The 20,057-nt window shown below is 38.6% G+C and overlaps 1 protein-coding gene across 3 annotated transcripts in view; it reads right to left on the reverse strand.

Annotated features, from left to right (window-relative positions):
• HEATR5A (HEAT repeat containing 5A) overlaps nt 1-11,129 on the reverse strand; it is a 63,565-nt gene extending 52,436 nt beyond the window's left edge. For all 3 annotated transcript variants that reach the window (XM_054275752.1, XM_054275751.1, XM_054275749.1), the window contains exons 1-3: nt 11,083-11,129; nt 2,065-2,148; nt 892-1,139 (exon numbers count right to left, since the gene is read on the reverse strand). In XM_054275752.1, coding sequence (XP_054131727.1) covers nt 892-1,017 — 126 coding nt within the window. In that variant the 5' untranslated portion in view covers nt 1,018-1,139; nt 2,065-2,148; nt 11,083-11,129. The remainder of the gene's footprint in view (nt 1-891; nt 1,140-2,064; nt 2,149-11,082) is intronic.
• Between the last annotated feature and the right edge of the window lie 8,928 nt (nt 11,130-20,057).

The raw sequence follows: 20,057 nt of genomic DNA on the forward strand, positions 1-20,057 counted from the left end.
TTTTTATACTTAAAAAAAGACATTTCTAGTATGCAAATATTTTATTCTTAAAAACCCAACACTTTTTTCAGAGCATAATTATTGCTAGTAGTGTTTCAAGTGTATTTTCCCTGTGGCATGTCAATGCTTAAATCTTTCACCAACAAAGCTGCCTTTTCGTTCTTTTTTTAATGCCTGCTTTAAAATAAAAGAATTCATAGATAATAGTAAGTTTAGCAGCAAAGAACTTTAAAGAAGAAGCTGAGTTTCAAGAACTTGAGCATTAGAAAAGAAAGAACTTCCCTTAAACAATTATCCAGTCTTATATACATTTTTTAATACTCTTTAAAAAAAAAGAACCTGGCACTGTTTTTCATTTATGTATTTCCATCACAAATAACAACCCTTAAATAGCATTATGTTAGTTAGTTTATTCTTTCATGTCTACATAACCTACTCAATATATAACAAACAGTGAATCAAACAATTGGAGAGTTAGCTGGAAATTCATCTTTTATCATTTAACTAGGAAAATTGAAAAAAAAAACCAAAACAACAAAGAGAAAGATGTTACATTCCTGCTTGGTAGAGAAGCATCAAATAATTGTGCAACACTAGGTGGAAGCATTACTGACATTCTTCATATTGGGTCTGCAAAATCTTGCAGTAGTAATAGGAGTTAAAAATAATTAAATAAAAAGAATTAAAATTCCTTTCATTAGACAAGTGGCTCTGTTGTTAGAAGGGCTTTGACCAAGAACTTATAACATTTAGAAAGTTAATCCTAACACTGAATATACTTTTACTCCTTGTACATACAAGGCATGAGGCACATAACATTGCAGGCTGCTCTTTGATTTAAAACAAAATAATAAAAGATGGGCTTTTCTTCTCAAGTCTTATTACACTTACTCTGCTAGTCACTGGTAAAAGTTTTTCCAAAAACTGTAACCATTCAAAAATGAACTCCACTTTTTGAAATTCACCAAGCTGGTTATATGCTTCTTCATTAAGTAGTAAACTGTGAGCTAACTCCATTCCTTGAAATTTTCCTCAAATCTCCCAACAGAGCGGAATGAAAAAAAATCCAATGAACTCTCAAAACTGCATCAATCAGTTTTCTTCCTCATTAATATCTGGCATATCAGAAGTTTGAACACCTAAACAGGAAAAAAAAAGTTAATAAAAATCACATCATATATAATATTAATGTTTGACTTACTAAAATTAAAATTTCAAAGGAAAGCCTAACATAGAAAGGAAATTATATATATGGAAAATACTTCTAATGATATCTCCCCCCCCCCTCCCCCCCCAATATCTAAATGCCATATAGTCTCAAAATATAAAACAGAATATTCTGTAGGCTTCACATATAAAAATAGTCAGGGAGATTCTGGTAAAATGTCAACCATCTTTTAAACTCCCAAGCAAATTATCCTTTTCAGAGGTCACTAAGACTGCTGAACACAGTTTTTCCTATGCAGTAACAATACTATAGTGTAAAGTGATCCCTCAAGTAGTAGATGGGCAATACAAAGCATTGGTAAATAATTCAGTACTCAGGCTGTCATCAAACACAGAGCAGAAGATTACCTTTACCACTTGCTACACATTTTAATATAAAATTTACTCACAAAAAAATTATTCACATTTATCATCATGAACTGTCATTTCAAATCTACCTGAAATACCAAGCAGCTTGACAAGGCATCACACTATAAAATGGCAAGTAGATCTAAGTATACATAGCACATTATGCCTCTACATATTTTTTCTGCCTAGGTACATAGAAGTTCACAATTTATTGGTCATCTCACTCCTACAACACTCACAGAATTTAGCTCTATCCTCACATTTTTTAAACCTACCACAAAAAAGTAGGATTAAGTGTAGAGTTTCATCACTGCTTAGCATGAAAATGACATGTATAAGTCACAAATGCTCCTTTTTTCCCCTAGCCAAGGCCTGTTCAAATATCTACCATGTCAAAACTACCTACAACCACAGCAAATTACTCAATTCACAGTTGTTTTCCCTAACTGAAAAGATCAGTCTGTTGTCAGACATTGGCATTTAACTCACCTAGCAGATAATTTGTCCTCATTGTAAAAATTGTCTCTCTGCTGCTCCAGGCTTTTGTATAATGGATGTTAAGAATTCAGTTTTCTAGGAAAATAATTAATATAAAAATCAATGTTAGGAATGAAAGCACATAAGATACAAATGTTTCTACAGAAAACAAGAATTTCAAAGTCTTGCAATACCAGCAATGTTTATTAAGTAATAGCTCACAAAAAAAGACTGGACCTCCATGAATATTATTAGCTCTTTATATACTACATTTAAAATCAACAGACCCACCATATACACCATACAACTGGGGTAATTTAACTACTGAAACCACCTTTCTCATTTCTGTTTTGTTAACTCAGTTTAATTCTAAACCAGTAAAAAGTAAGTTCAAACAGCATTATAACCATAATAATTTTCTAGAAAGATTATCCAACAACCAGCAGAACTGGCAAAGGTGATTCAACTGTTCTGAAAATTTCATGTACAATACTATCTATACATGACATGAGGATTATCAACCCATTTTCCTAGCCTCCAGATATAATTTTAATACTAGAATTCACAGGCAAAAACATATCCTTTCAAAACTCATTCAACTTGAACTTATTCTGGTAGGACATAAAATATAAGTTGCATGTTATTTTAAAAGCATACACTTTTCAATCACTCTTCAAAAGACTAATGCTGAAAACAAATAAAAAGCGCATGTAGATATCAGAGTAATCCAAACTTCTTTTTGCCTGGTGAACCAGTGTTCAGCCTGCTGAAGAAAAGGTTCAAGGTGACCTCACAGCCTTCAAAAGAGTAGGTGACCAAGTGGATGAAGACAGATTCTCTACTTCATAATTAATACAAGAAAGCTTCCCTCTTGACAGAAAAAAAGATTTTCACTGTAAGGATTATCAGCCACAGGGACCAGTGTTGAGACACTGCAGAAACCTCAGGGGCTTCTAACACTTGACTGGACAAAGCCCTAAGCAACACCATCTCAAGTTATTATTGTAACTTGTTTCTAAATGAAACACTCCAATTGTTTAAGCACACATTTATAAAACCAATATAAATTTATTTATTTTTAGCCTAAATATTTTTTCTTTAAAAGAAAAAAATGTTCTGGTGTAGTTGCTGATCTTTATAATGAACACATGCTAACATGACCAGAAACACTACTGTTTCTCAAAAAAAAGACTATTAGGACTGAATCAAAAGGCTGTCTGCTTACTGTGCAAGGATTAGTTTTGTAGAATCAGAACTGTCCATGCAGAAAAAAAAAAATTAAAAATCCCAGACCTGATCTTTCCACTGCTGATCAACAAGCAAACCTCAATTCCACAAACCTGTATAGAAAGCAGCATGCTCCCTACCCTATGCAAAAAACTTATTTCAAACACTTATTCCCTTCAATAAGCTGTAAGCCTGCACACCAGGGACACCCATGAAGTTTCAAAAGTGATGATAAAAGAAGGGCACATGCATACAAACTTGGGAGAAGCAGGGCAGGAATGTAGGGCATTAAGTTCTCCTGCAGCACACGGTTTTGCAGAGAACAGAGCAAAAGGCACAGTGCTCACAGTGCACAGCTGAACACAGGCACAGAATTTGGGAACGAGCTGCATTGGATTAATAATATGTCCTTGTTATGTATACAAGATGTGTCCAGGCAATTGCTAAGAAGAAAACATCAAACCCAAAGCTACAGCGTCCAGACACGGTGGGACTCTGCTCTAACTGGAGGTGTGGCACAGCCAAGCTCTGGGCTGGGCAAGCACCAGGAAAGCCTGAATGTTCTGACAGCAACGGGAGCTGCTTGGCCATCCTCAGGCCCAGGAAATCAATGCAAGCACAACCTGAGCACATAAAGATGCACCTCTACTTACAAGAAACCCGTGTTTAGAAATGCTGAATTATTTGATAGTGCTTTACCCCCAGTGATATAATTTTGGTGCTTCTCAATATGAAAAAGAAATCTGGGGAAAAAATGTGAAAGATAATTAAATGAGATGTATGCTATGCCATCAACCAAACTAAAAAGGCTCATATGCCTGATGAAATCTTCATTTGCCAACCAACATGATGCACTACCCTTTTAATTTTGTCTTTAGGTAACTGAAGTAATTACAAGAATCACCTTCCCCTCAGTACTACAAGAACAGATCAATCAAAAACTCCTCCTTTTTTTTCCTGTGAGCTAAGTTTATTTTACATTTATACTACGCTACAAAACTGGCACAAAGATTTATTGGCCAAGGCAGAATAATGTTCCTACTTACTACTAAAAATTTTTTTTCATTTATCAACTGCCAACTTGACAAGCAGGATTGTTCAAGACGGGTCAGAAAAGAGCTCAGAAAAGCTCTTGGAGCAAACATTAGCTGGAAATTGAAAGGAATACAGGGTGCATCAAGCATTAAAAGGCAACAGTATTGTTGAAATTTCTGACCAACCACAATGAGAAAAAAGGGACCTGTAGTTTTTAAATAAAAGGTGACTCATCCAGGGCAAGACTGATATGAGTAGCTGCCTTTAGCTATTGTCCTTCAATATGAGAACCCATAGACCACCCATGATAAAGTTATAACAGAGTACAAAACCCAAAGAGATCCATTATGTGGATCAAGCTCCTTCCAAGCTAGGTAATCTCCTCAGGCTTTAAAAGATGAGGGAAGCAGACCATAGTTTGCTGTGTATCAAGTCTAAATCAAAAACTGTAACATTAGCAATAAAAAAGCTATGAGCAGTAACGGAAACTTAATGAATTTCACTCTTCCTCTTTCTTCCAACTCTTGGCCTATTTTGCTTATGCACAAAAAAATAAGAAGTACCAAAAAAAAGTAATCTGCAATAAAGCAAACTCCTAACTGATCTCTCACTAAAATCAGCCTTTAAATTATGACTCATTATTTCAATGAAGAGTGACACAAGAAACTATTCCACAGACCAAGTTTGTACTTACAAATTTCTTTTCTTTTAGAATTTTTTACATTTAATTGCTGATCCACCAGTTCATCTCTCTTTCATAGGAACAAGTGCTGCTCAAAGAGAAATCTGATCAACCTCAGTTCTCTGAGCATGAGGCTCAGGTCAGGATCTAATGCACAATCTAGATGAGGGTCTAAGTCATTTATGCCCACGTTGTAGTGAAGAAAATAAAGTGCCACTTAACTTACCTTAGTAACAGTTATTTATATCTTTCTAATTTCAAAAGTATTAACATAATTCTGCACTAAATCTGATATAAGGCAATAAACCTGTGGATTCAATTTTCTACCAATGACTAATCTAGCAGAGACACAAGTGCATAGTATTCCTCTAAGAAACTACCCTGTTACTCATTGACAGTAATGAGTAACAGTAAAAAACCAATAATGAATAATAGTAATGATTAAGATGAAGAATGACCAGTAATAATAACCACCAGTGTTTTCACAACAGCTGCCATTGGGCTGACTACACAACCAATGCCATAACCATCCCACTGCTGAAAAACAGAGCTGAAGCACACTTGCTAGCTTCAAGATGACCCTCCCTGCACAGCCAGTGGTATTTTAACTGACTTCAAATCCACGTTCTTGTCTTCAGAAAGCAAGATTTATCATCATCTGCCTAACAAGTGAACCAACACGTTCCAGAGAAAGCCTTCCAGCCTAACACGTTTAATTCCAGCCACTATTAACAGCTGAGATCAATGTAACTCCTGCAGCACTGTTTAAAAGTTTAATGGGATGATCGTTAGCAGTGCATGTGAGCTGACGGCACGGAGAGACACCGAGGCTCAAACCTTTGTTACACCTTTGCACGTACCCGTTCAGTGTCTTCCAAACATAAACAAAACTCCTGCCCAGCCCCCTTGGACTTAATTCCGACAAGAGAAACTGAGTATGATGGGCTTTGGCAGCTGGGCGGAAAAACCTTCAAGAACCGGCCAAACGCAGCTACTCATGAATGAAACACAGACCAAAATCCAATAGTTACAGTGTACTGTTTATGCTAGCAGGCGAAAATAAAGAGGCACTCAGGTCTGGAGAAGGCAAAAAGTGCAGGTTCAAACTCCAGCAACTTCAAATGGGAGATATGGCCCAGGCAATTTACAGCACACACAGAAATAATCTGATTTACATAAACAACAATTTCAGAATCTCAGTAATTTCATAGGGAATAAAAAAGAACTAAAATTTCAGTTTAAACGAGTTGGGAGTTTAGACACTGGAAATATATTGGAGTGGGAATATTCAACTCATAAATATGTTTATAATTACTGGGAAGACAGAGCAGCCTTTCTTTACTTACTGACTTCTACAGCCTATTACCAACTAACTCACAGAGGCAAAATCTGCCTCAGAATCTTCAGTTAGAGAAGGCAAAGCTAAATAAGAGCATTAGTGTAAGTGAATCAGTACTGCCACATCCTTTGTGTGGCAGGATCTCCACCATTCAACTGACTTGCACCTTTTTTTCTATATACACAAGCTTTAATTTTTTGCTCCACAGAGCTACATGAAGCAAGAGCAGGTAACTGCTGCTCCCAACAAAACAGTGACCCCTCTGTACATGTTTTATGTTCAGTACTGCTTATGACTCTCAGCCTTTCATTCAACCAAAAAAAACCAACCAAACAAACAAACAAAAAAACAAAACAAAAAAACCCCCAAAAAATGCGATTTTCATGTCCCCTTTTACTGCTTTCTTGTATGTATTTTATGTATTTTCAAAGAAACATACAAACAAATGTAGGAATTGCAGCACCAAGATAAGAAGAGAGAGGAGAAAGAGACAAAGAGAAATTTAACTCCCCTTAAGACTGCTTCTTTAGCAGAAACACTGACTGATTAAATACTTCATGAAGAGCTTTAAGAACAACTTACGAAACCAGAGCCCAGTCTTTCAATGCATACACACACACACCTGAATTTGTCACTCATTGGTCTCATCAATTTGAGCCAAATTACCCTTGGCATCAAACTGACAAATGCTTTTCATGCAATAATTAATACAGAGCCATAAAAATGCCAGGTATTTTGATGTGTTACGTTACATAGGGCAGCAGCAGAGAAATTTGAAGCCAAGCACAGAGAAGATGGACCAACAGTGACGTCTGACAGCAGTTTGCAAGAACAAGCCACAAGAGAAAGTCATCACAAGACCACAACTCAGAGAGCACACGGAAAAGAATACCAGGCCACAGAGGAGAAGGTTCAAAATTTTAAGGCTTTTAAATCAAGCAGAACTATAACTCTTAATATCAAATCATGAGTGCATTAGCATGTGAAAAACACAGCAAATAAATCTCACAGTTGAGTACTCCAATGTTTTATTGCATATTCTACACTATAGTGGAACTCAGTTAATCTCACACATCTTCCTTCTTAAATAAAAATATGTACACATTTGCATCACATGCTTATCCCCAACAGCAAAAAGCAATTAAGAATCTGTCTGACTATGAGCAACAAAAAATAACAGATGATAGCAGAACCACTTCCTCTAGTTAGTGCTGAAGATTTCAGACTAGGACAACTTCCCTTTACATTATATTTTTGTATGCAATTATTCTGTTAAGAAACATGACTCTGAAATCATAGATGTTGCAACAAGATACTTTTTTCAGTCTTTCCTCTTAATATTGCCTTGGATGAAGAAATTTGCCACAGGAATGCTATGTGTGTGTTGTCTCACTGAAAATTCGTTAGCATTTTTGCAGGGACTTGTTAAAGATGCAACCCAAGTACATCTCCATGTATTGCATGCTCCACATATGTAGGTCTTGCAGTGTTCCCACAGCGTTTCAGGCTGTACTAAAGAACAAATATCATGCAGCCCAAACAGAATTCTTGTTAACTTCTCAGCTACTGCCATTTGTGTTGCAAAACAAAGGGGCTGTATTTTGCTGTTTTGTGAATAATGATGCCCACACAAAGCACATGTCTACTCCCACAGGAACAGTTCCAAATGACTGGTTTTCCTACCAAAACGCTTATCGAATGTTTTTGATTTCCAAGTTTTGGAGGACTTACCCTGTATCTGAAAGAGCAATAAAGCTTAAAGGCAACAAAGACCTATGTGAAATCTACCAGAATTCTTGCTCTGGGCTTCCCAGTTTTAGAAATATTCACTCAAAGAATGTGACCACCCACAATCCTCACACATAACAGTGACATTGATAAGCACTACAACACAATATACATTTGCTGAAGTGTGAAAGAAACGACAAGACAATGTCTTCTAAGAATGCGGAATGATTTCTGTGAAGTTTTGAGGACAAAGCTTGACACAATTAGAGAAAAAAAATACCCTGAACAAAGTGCCTGAAACTGCAATAGCTGTTTTAGCAATGCAAAATATTAAAGATATTTTTTAAAACAGTTGGAAGATGTTCATTCATAGTGTTAAAAAGTACATACACTTTGCTTTCATGTTTCTTATTATCTCCATGTGAGAAGAATTATTTTTATCTCCACATGAGAAGAATTATTCGAGGAAACCAAGAAACAGCAACATTCAGTTACTGAGAAATATAAACAACTATTTCCTGAGCTCCACAGTGGGCACTACTGGCACACTCTGACCTCCCTGGCCCTTACAACTCTTGAATATTATTTAGGTTCATTTCTGAAAGTTAGAGTCAAGAGATGAACTTGGCTCCATTACAGGGACCTCAGAACATTATTTTGTTTACAGTCAACCAGGCAAATTGCATACAAATAATTAACCAGTGCTTCTAATAGTCACAGTATCCTATCTGATACTGACAAAGTGAGTTTAAAACATTTTCCTTTTCCCCAAAACTGGACTAAGTAAACTTCAAAAAGCAGTAACTAGCTTCAGTCTGAATAAAAATGCATAGAATGCTTCGTGTTTATTTCTTTGCAGATTTGAAACCTGGTGTGATAGCAATGCAAGTGCATAAAAACCACAGAAGTATAAACATCCACCTGCTAACAATAATATATAACAATTTCAATATATGTCTGAACATAGCTTTAGTCCTGTAAATGTTGTAGACAATATTGTTTATTTAATATACACAAAATATATCACACTAAGTATGCTGACAGGGTGGGGTTTGTTGTTTGCTTGGGGGGCTTTTTGTCACAATGACAGAAGTTTCAGGAAATGAAATTATTTGTTAAAATGTTAAATTGACTTACAGTAGGTGATGCATATGGATTATGCAGGCTGATTTGAGCCACCAATCTTCTGTTAAGGTAAATGCTGAATCCAGTCTAGCTTAGCATTAAATTAGGCCACAGGCAATTTTTGTTGAATATATAGTGAAAACCCAGAAAAGGATACTTATTTTTCCTGAAAATCACTATAGCTTTTACTATGATTGGACTTCAACTGCACCGAAACACCAACACAGAAATTTAGCAGCAGCAGCAGAAGCCCTCACAGATGCAAACTCTGCAGGAGACTTGTTTGGCAGATCAGACATCACTATCCGGGCACAAATCACTGACATACCTCACTGCAATGCTTCATTCTCTAGGTATTTTATGTGGCTGTTCCCCAAAGAAAACTCCAAAACAGCTCAAAAATGTAACTGCCTGGAGGTTCAAAGCCTTTTTGGTCTGCAATGTAGATATATATATATATACTGTGTGTCTTTCTAAAGGTTCTGCTACCTGAACCCAGTAAATACAAGTAAAAGCTGAATAAAATAAATGTCCTGCAATCTAAAACTGTTTTTGTGAGAAGGTGTTTCTCGTTAGGCTGTTCTGAATCTTAAAACAGATCATCCTGCTTTGATTAATAAGGTTTTTGATGTGTTCACATACAACATCATGAACAAGTCAATAAGTCAGATATTTTACTGACGACAAAAACAATCCTATGTTCAATAATCAAGCACAAGTTTTCAGTGTATGGCTAGACTTAGTGTAACAGTAAACTGGCTTCCTCCCCCCACCTCCTTTTCACTGTGTCAAACCATCAGGAAAAGAAATGCAAACTCCATTCATCACACAACCAGAAGTAATCTATCTTCTATGTCTCAACTGTTACTTCATACATGGACTGAGACTATTACATATCCTGTAGCAAAACACGAAAGCATACAATATACCTTGACTATTTCTGCAGACAGGGAAAATATTTCTGGCATGTGAGACAAAAATAAATGTACAGCTCATGGTCACAACTGCAAACACCTAATCATACTAAATCAAACCCCAAACTCAAAGAATCACTACAATTAATGAATCTAAAATTCAAAACATATCCAACTTCACTCATAGAAACACAGAGCTGGACTCAACTTTTATCAGCCTTCCTCATCTTCTATCATCCTTCCACCCATATCTCAAACTCTATACTTAACTAAATGTACAACACCTATTACTCTTTCCCACATTCAAAAATGTCAACACGAATGCAACTTTACGCATTTTACATGCCTGTGCAAGGTTTTTACCAGTTAGATGGTGTAAACTTAGTCGTTGTCCTATGCAGACAACCAGGAATTCAAACTGCAAAAGCCTACGATAACATATCCAGACATCAGAATGCCCAATATTCTTAATTACCAAGCTTTATAAGAAAATATAAAACCAGACCCCGAAATACCTCGGTACAAGCGAATACCAACCCCCTGCCGGAGCCTCAGGATCCATCGGCCCCGCACAGGGCAAACACCCCCGCTCGCCCACCGGGCCCGGCGGCACGGCCGCTCCGCCGCCGCTCCCCGCGACACCCGGGCGGCGCCCGCCTGGCCGCCCCCCTCCCTCCCTTCCCTCCCGTCCCTCCCGTCCCTTTCCTTCTCTGCCGGGGCTGAGCGCTGCCCCGCAGCCCCGGGGAACGGGACGCGACAGCACGGGCTGGGCTGGGCTGCAGGAGCCGCCCGGCCGCCGGCTTTAGAGCTGCCTGTGCGTGTGACGCCCACCGACCCACCCGGTGCCTCCGGGGGTGATCCAGCACTTTTCGGGCGCAGGCCTCGGGCAAGCGCAGCCCCGCAGGACTCCCAGCTGCGCTCGGCCCTGCTGCCCCTTCACACAGCCCCTGCTGCCCCCGGCCTCCCGCAGCCCGCGGTACCTGCCGGCCGCAGCGCTCCCGCGCCGCTCTGCGGGCTCGGCCCCGTCCGTCCGCCCGCCCTCCTCCAGCGCGGGGGGCGGCGGGTCCTGCGCCCGAGCTGCCGCCGCCCGCCGGCGGGGAGGGGGGAGGAAAGGGAGGAGGAGGAGGAGTGTGAGGGCGACTCCGGTGCTCAGGACTGTGCAATCGGGCCCGGAGCCATCGAGCGCCCGCGGCGGCCGGGAGGAGGCGGGAGCGGCCCGGGGCGAGGTGCCGGAGGGGACAGAGTCACCGCCCCGGGGCGCTCCGAGGCTCCGCAATGCCAGAGGGGACAGAGTCACCGCCCCGGGGCGAGAGGTCGCGGTGCCGGAGGGGACAGAGTCACCGGCCCGGGGCGCTCCGAGGCTCCGCAGCCTTCGCGCGATGAGCGGCTCTGCGCTAGGGGGGCGCAGCCGGGGGCTCGCGGTCCGTGTTGCCCCACCAGAAACAGCAACAAAAGATCCCTCCTGGTGATGCTTTGTGAAGGGAGCTCAGCTGGCACTGCTGGGATTTGTACCTGGCTGTGATCAGTGTCTGCCATGGCCTCTGATTTCCAGTCCGCCCCTCAGGCATCCACGTCCGTACTTCCCTGGGAGGGCCCCCGGGCGCTACACAGGACAGTTACAGGAACACGCCCTTTATATCGAGCGTTCTTCGAACCCGACGCTTGCAAAAGTTGTTACTCCTGGGTTTCATCAGTGTAAGCTGTGATCCCAAATCGGTATGGAATCCCAAGTCAAGGAGGAATTCTGTGTCTTTCAGACAAGGTCGGCTGAAACTCCTCCGGGAATTTCACCTCGTTTCTCCTGCTGCTTAGGTGGTCCAGCTGGAGGACGTTGCTTTGTCACTTTGTCACTGGGAATTACTTCCACTCTTACAAATTTTCATTATCGAACTCACTGGTCATGAGAAAATATCCATTGGAGGGATTTTCTTTAATGTATTTTGTGATCAGTTTAAATTCTATCTTAACAAGAGGAAAGTATGTCTCTCAATCATTTTTTAGTTTTAACATAAACAAACAATAATCTTACTGTAGTTTTCTAGCTGATGCCCAGCCATCTTTGGAATCCAGGACCCAGAAATCTCACCATAAGCCTGTGTTTTCTGGACTGTCTTCTTTTAACTTGTGCAAACAGAATCCCAGAATCATTAAGACTGGAAAAGACCTGTAAGATTAAGTCCAATCTTTGACTGACCACCACAATGTCAACTAAACCATAGCACTAAGTACCATGCCCAGACATTTCTTGAACACCTCCAGTGATGGTGACCCAATCTCCTCTGTGAGCAGTCCATTCCAATGTTTAATAACCCTTTCTATAAAGAAATTCTTCCTGGTGTCCAACCTGAACCTCCCCTGGCACAGCTTTAGGCTGTGTCTTCTTGTGCTATGACTGGCTGCTGGGGAGAAGAGGCTGAGCCTCACCTGGCCCCAGGCTCCCTCCAGGCAGCTGTGGAGAGGGAAGTGTTGTGGTGAGGGAATAATGCCTGGGACACAAAACCATAGGAGCAGAAATTGTGTCTAAACCTTGCATAAGCTTGTACATTTGACTTAACATAGGTTCATACATAAAAGTTTACATGCAGGGCATTCTCTGTGAACATCTGTACTCAGTTATGCAGATGATACTGCTGAGAAATATTTCAAAGAGCACATGCAGAGCTGCCTGATTACATTGTGCTATAGAAGCCATGAGCACCAGGCTGTGTTACCATATATGGACACTGGTTTCATTTTTACTAAACTGACTGATATAAAGACCTTTTAAAAAATTCTGGCAATGGATGTGGTAATGAAGAATATGCTTCACACCTGAAGCAGGAAATTATTTACATATTATGTTTCAGAGAAATCAACTCCATAAACTTGTACTGATGTAAAGGTGTTAACCTGTTTTCAAAAATCACATACATTCCCAGGAAAGAATTATCTGGTAAGTTAACTTTATTTTGATCAGGAGCTGAATTGCTGTTACTAATACAGTGATTTGCAATTCACTTGTGAGAAAGGTCTGCTGAACAATTTATATTCAAAGACTGTTACGTGATGACTTTTCCCATGAGGAACTCCAGAAAAACAAGAGCTCTCTGACAGTCCTGAGGTATCAGAAACTCCTGTCAATATTTGTGAAGGATTGATCATGTTTAACTCAGAAACAAATAAACAACCCCAAATCTAGAATAATTTTTGGAAGATTATTGCTGTTATTATCATTATTGCACCTATTATTCACTCTGTTATGGCAGCAGGCAGAGACCCACTCAAAATTAGTATCTCATAATGCTGAGTGTTACATGAACACAGGGCAAGACAAAACATCATTCATTAAGAAGGAAAGACTTGCTCAGTTTTTCCAAAGAATTATCTTGCCCAGCCCCCCAGGACACATGATATCAGATCTAAGTAATGCTTTGTTAATGCTAAACTGATATGAATCAATTGGAATAACAAGGCACATTGATGCAGGATGCTCCTTCTATCTCTGGGTACATCAGCTTTAGGGTTGCTTTGTGCCAGCAGTGCTTATGTAAGAGTCTGTCTTCACTGGATTTATAGCTAACCTTGATTTTTACCATTATTTTTCCCTAAATTGGTCAACAGACTGTTAAACATGCACTGGTTCAAATTAGCATCTACTTTAGCAGTTATGCATGCTATTTTTATTTTTTCCCATTTTCAATCTGAAATTTAAAAAAATGTTGTGCAAATTTATTGTAATTTGTTCTAAAACAGAAAAAATGGGACAATTAGATGCATTCACCAAGTATTAATTCAATTTTCCCTTTCCCCATTAGTCCTGACTGTGCTTCAATAATAAGTTACTTAAGAAAATAAGCAACTGGCAAATATTTGAAATGCTCAAACCTACTGATCAGTCTTCTCATTAGTCTATTTTGGTAAAGTGGGTTGACTGATTTAGAGCATGAGTCAGTTCTGCCATACAAATTCCAGACATAGTAGAATATCTATACAGTCACATATGCCTCTGAGCTAAATATTTTCATTTTTTCAGCTTTATAATCCTCAGTGACTCTGGAGGAAGAAAAAAGAATGTATGCCTTTGAATTCAGTGGGACTGTCCACGCATGAGTAAGAATCACAGGACTAGGGGCCTGATTTGAAGCCAATGTTACATCACCAAATAATTACATGGCAAACAGAACCAAATTCCATTATATTTTAAAATCATTAAGAAGGGATATCTTTGTATTAATTATAAGATTAACTATTTTGTTTTACTTTTTGGAGGCGTGTAGAACCCAATCAATTTTGGCCTGTCCTAGCCTTTGCAATGCTTGAGGTGCCAATATTGCTTTTTTTACAAACTGAATATCAAAAATAATGTATATATTTATGCTACAATACTGCTTAGGCTTCTTTTTATTCCCAACACAGTTCCTTTTTGTACTATCACAAAATGCAAGGCCTGAGTTCCTGCCAAGCAATTACACAGTCCTGCTGTTATTTTAAATCCTAAAATGCAAATAAAACTATTATGCAAGCCTAGATAATGTTAGATACAACTACCAAAATGGAAGGGGGAAATAAGAAAGTTAGATCTAGGGATGGATTGTCAGCTAAATACGAAGGCCTCCCAAAAACCTTTTACATTCATCATTAATCCAAAACAGTCTCTTTTCTAATGAAACACATCTAAATAGCATTAAGCTCCTTTCATTTTAAACACATACTGATGTAATAGGGCATCTATTATGGCACTTACACCAGTAAATATAATTAAGGTGAATGGAAAGCAATGTTAAATTCAGAGTAATGAGATACATATGAACTAGAGCAGTAAGACAAGAATGCCATTTATTCGCACTCCCATGCTGTCTGGATCACCACTATTTTAGAAACACTATGAGTTGTTATTTGTACTGATACCACACTGTGCATTGAGGTACTCAAAGTGCTCTGTGAACATTAGCTTAAGTCACATTTGTGAGGCAGAGGCTAAAGTAGGAGGTAGTGAAAGGCAACTTCCTGTAGCTCCAACAAAGGTGAAGAGAGGTGAAAGCATACTGCCTTCTAATGGAAAAAGAGGATCAGAGATGATGTTTTACTTTTAGTGAAAGGGGGAAAACCCAGTGGTTTTAAACCTCTTTCCCCCCATTTTGACTCTTTCTTTCAGATCACAGATGGAAAAAGTAGAGCAGAAAATTGCTTTGCCCAAAGCCACACACTGGCAGTAATTGGACTAGAAGACAGCATTGGTTTAAATGGAAAATGTGCAATATATTCATAGTATTTGGGCTATTCTAACTGCTGTTTCTTTCTCTTGTCCACATACACCATTTACTTTTCAGCTGTAATTGCATGGTGCTTCTGGTAACAGAATCTTTTGGGACTCTCAGAGGATTCCCAAGTTTTGAGTTGCTTTCAAGAAGCTTCAAGAAATGAAGAAAGAATAAACAAGAAATACCAAATTCATCAAGTTTTAGGTGCTGTTTCCCCAAGAAAAACATTAAGGAGGAAGCTCTACTTTCTGTTCTTGTCCAGCAATTGTGACTCTGATGTTTAGAATAAAGCAGCTGGTGGATCTCCCAGACAACCCAGCACTATCCCACAGTGCTGTGCAATACATTAGACAGTGATGGTCATTGTTTGGTTCCATGTATGGTCTTAAGGATCAAGACACTGAAAACAAAAATAGATAGCCATTTATTAGATGATAATTGAGATGCGAAAATTTAATAAGTGAAGTCAGTCACAACAGAGTTTTGTGGCAGACCTCAGGTAATGAATGCCTGTGCATTTGTGGAGACCACTGTAGTCCTCCGTGGCATACTGCTACTCCAGCTTCCAAAGAGAAACCATGTGTTTGAAGGAGTCCATAGAGAAGACAGGAACAGAAACTAAAAGCAAAAAATAACGGAAGCTTAAAAGCGTCATCCCTCCTTCTCCAAAAAGCTCTTTTTATACCAGAGGTGAGACAGAGGTCCAGCAGATCATACTTTTAAATCCAAGTAGATGTGAAACTTTGTTCTCGAAGAGGAGCTAAAGAGCAGTTATTGCATTGAGTCACAATGAAGAATTTTTGAGGAGTTTTTGTGGTAAATGAGATCAGACATCACAGATGCATTAAAAGACCTGGCGAAAAGCACCACAAAGGCTGGCTGATATCCAGCAGCCCATCAAGTGGCTGCCATTTCAACATGGGGAAGAAACTGTCTGCAGAAACTGTTATGTGCAAAATCTTGTTACAGGCAAAAAGAAATCCACCCTATGTTTAGAGTCACACCAAATTTATTTTAGTTGAAACCATAGCAATTTAATAAAAGAATGATTATCAGTCCAAATATTATTGCAGAAAAACAAAGCAAATAAAAAGAAAGAAACTGTACAGAAGGTCTCAGTAATAAAAATATGGTAAGAATTGTTATGCATGCACTATTTAGTACTTATCCTCACCCTCGTCCTGGTGTCATGCTTGACCTTTCACCTCCTTGTGGTTCCACCTTGTCGAGGGAGCACAGTGGATCATCAGCATCTGGAGTTCTGTGCCTGCAGGAATAGAATGTGGATGTTTCTGATTTCTTCTTTCTCTCCATTTTTTGGCAATATCTCTCACTTGGGGTTCTTTTCATACATTTTCTAATAAAGTTTTACTCCTTGCTTTTCTTTAATGGCCTGCAACTATGTATTTTTCTTTTTGTAAATCTTAAGTGGTTTGCTATATACTCATTCTTTCTTCTTTTTCTTATCCCTAGGAATAGTTTTGCCCAGCTCCAGGTTTGTATTTCTTCAACTGACCATTGACAAGTTTTTTATAGCCTTGGAGTGTCCAGTGCCAGCCTGTGCCTCAACTCTTACTATCCCATGCCTCTACTTTACACTGCTGTTGGTGTCTTCACTTCTCAAAGTTCCTGCTGGTTTAATAGGCCTATATTTCTGTACCCTGTAACACCCTGTAGGAGTCTTACATATATAACTCTACACAGAATAAATACTAATTATTAGTATCTGTATAACAACTGTGGTTACACATAAAAGTAAAACAAATTAGCAATAACCTCCTGTCCTTAGAAAAAAAATTGTTATGGCCAAATCAAATAAAACCAAAGAGAAGCCTGAGGAAAGTTCCTGTAATAAGCCTCCATCCTGAGATCTTGGAACACTTGGGACAAGGTCTGTGGACTGTCACTGGCAGTAGCAATACAGTTGCAAGTATTGCAGGGCTACGTGCTGTTTATTAATTTCCAATTCTGGATTAATATTTGTATGTTGTAAATTCATATGTTGCATACTCTATGTAGAAGCAGAGGTAAAAATTTCCAGAAGGGGCGTGGGAAGGAAGCAGGAATATTGCTGACTAAAAAACAGCCCCTGAACTCATTAGTGAGTGTTTATGAGCCCAGTTCATAGTCCACACATGCTCAGCTTCAACACACTGGGTGTGTGCACTGCAAACAAGGTCACAAAAACCTTATATTGCAAATTCCTACCTGGCAGTTCAATTGGAGACATAACAGCATAAGGACAACTCCTCACTTTATAGGTTATTTCAAGGAAGTGGGGGAATATTAAGCATCTTCTAATGGACATTCTCTAAGTATAGAAAGACATTCTCTAAGTATAGAACAGGATAAGTATATGGGGTTTTGTCTAGTCATATTACGAAAACTATTTAAAGCAGAGTCAGGTCATCTGTTTAAAGCGTATATTCATGGTTGAAGGGAATAAGCATTTGGCTTAGAAAAAGTAATTTTAATCAATTTTTTTATCAGTAGGGTCCAGCATGTTATTCAGAAATGGCTTCCTTCAGTAAATGGATTGTGAATCAATAGTAGATATAAATAAAGCAGTACAAAGGGAACAGCATTCAACAAGCTGCCAATCCCTGGAGCAGAGGACAGCAGAAATCAGTATTCCAAGATGGATACACAAATAAATCAGAAACGGGCAGATAATACATAAATATCCACTTTTCTTACAAAAATTTCAGAGTTCTGTCTGGCCCTGAGAATCACTGAAATGTACATTAGTTTTTATCTGCTTTATATGACAGACTGCTATGAGATAGAGTTTGGTTTGAAGTCTTTTTTTCACTAAACATTTTCAAGTTTATCCCTCTTAGAAACCTTAAAGTTCTTTAAATATAATTAATTGCCAGGCTGCCAATGATCTTTCTGGAGACAGGAGGTAAATTAAAAGCTGCAGACTTTGTATTATGCCTCAAAGAATCAATTCTTGAGATACACTAAATACCCACAATTGCTGTAAGGTCTGTGAAAAGTGGCATTACTCAGCACTTTTTAGGATTTGACCTCCAACAGAAAGAGGATTTACAATGTTTTTTCAAGCACACAGATAATAATGAATTTGTATTAGTTATTTGCATCAGGACAATATTATTTAAATCTTGCTAGTAGGAACTTTGAACATGACTCATACTGTGTCTATCATAACTGTTAATTATTAATGAAAAAATATGTCATTTGGGTCCTAATAGCTAACATTTCCAGGCCATTTGTGTAAATGGTTGTTTTCAACTGTGACAATGTCAGTTGTCAGGAATTCAATATCCCTATTTATTTCATAATTATTAAGCATATATTATGCTAACCTGAAAAAAAAATCATTATTGTCTTATCAAAACTGTAAGTTACTTATCTGTTAAAAAATGTGATTCTCATGGCATAGTTTGAGCCTACAGATTATATACTCAATGTTTTCTACAAAATGAAGATAAGGACAGAGTATTTGTAACTACTGGCCTACAATTTAGGATTGTGCAAGCTGCCATCCTCACTAACCATAAGGTTTTACATTTCTTCCAGAATAATTTTTTATTCAAATGGCAATTCTGGATAATTGCTGCAAACCACATAAATGTCTGATATCACTTTGAACCCTTCTGAACCATAATGCTGCATTAAAAAGAGAAACTTGATTCACAGGATGAACACATTTGTATCAGTTTTGAATTTGCCACATTTTAATATAGCTGTTCTGTCCTTACTGCCTTTCCAGACAGAATTTCCCATGATATCTTCTTAGCACCATCTGTTAATAATGTTTGTAACAGAACTGCTTGGGGGGTCAGCTGGGAGGGGAGCCCCAAATGTACCAACACTGCCTATAAAAGGAAACCTAGTCTCTGCTAGCAGCTTCCCTGGACAAAAAACTGGAAGGAAGCAATGGGGGCAGAGGGAACAATGAAACGGCAATGTACATTGTACCATCTTTACTTTTGTTTTCATTTGAATGTTTCTGTTCTTTTCCTGAGGCTCTGTTATGAAAGAATTGAGGAGACAGCAAGACCACAGTAACAAGGACACAGACCAAGCTATAGCAGGCAGCCTATCACAACACATCAGAGATTTCAGAATGCAAACTTCAAGCAAACAATTCAGTGATACTGCTGGTTTCTAGATGTGCCTCACTTATTCTTCCCTGCAAAGCCCATGATCAGTCCTGTACTGCCTTAAGTCTCCCACCCTTACATACTCCAGTTGAGGGGGATGGACTTTCTTATTTAGTACTTACTCTCTAAGAGGCTAAAATTCAGTGAATTTGTTTTCAATATATCAGTTAGTTAGAAAGCACTGTCATTTTATAGATAGAAAGCATAAAGGTAAAAATTGATGTAAGTACATCTAAGGTATTCTTTTTTGTCTATAAACCACTTCTTCAAGCTATACATGTAATACTTTTTTTCCTTATTTTTTAGTAAAAAATGATTGCATTATCCCATTTTTGTTCACAAATATTTTGAATTATTGGGTGAATATTAACAAATATTTTAACCACACCTCAGATGCATATGAGCAAAAAACACATACTCATTATAGCAAAGGAGTCTCAGGCATCCTCCTATTCAATGGGATTGGCAAAACCAGTACAGATGAGTGAAATCCTTTTTTAAACTCTCTCCCAAGACAATCAAGCACTTTAATGCTTAGGAGAAAAAAAAAAACAACAAACCAAAACGAACAAAAGACACCAGTGC

Source organism: Melozone crissalis, unplaced genomic scaffold (assembly GCF_028551555.1).
Source record: "Melozone crissalis strain CALT ecotype California unplaced genomic scaffold, PUWL_Pcris_2 ptg000018l_1, whole genome shotgun sequence".
Taxonomy (NCBI): domain Eukaryota; kingdom Metazoa; phylum Chordata; class Aves; order Passeriformes; family Passerellidae; genus Melozone; species Melozone crissalis.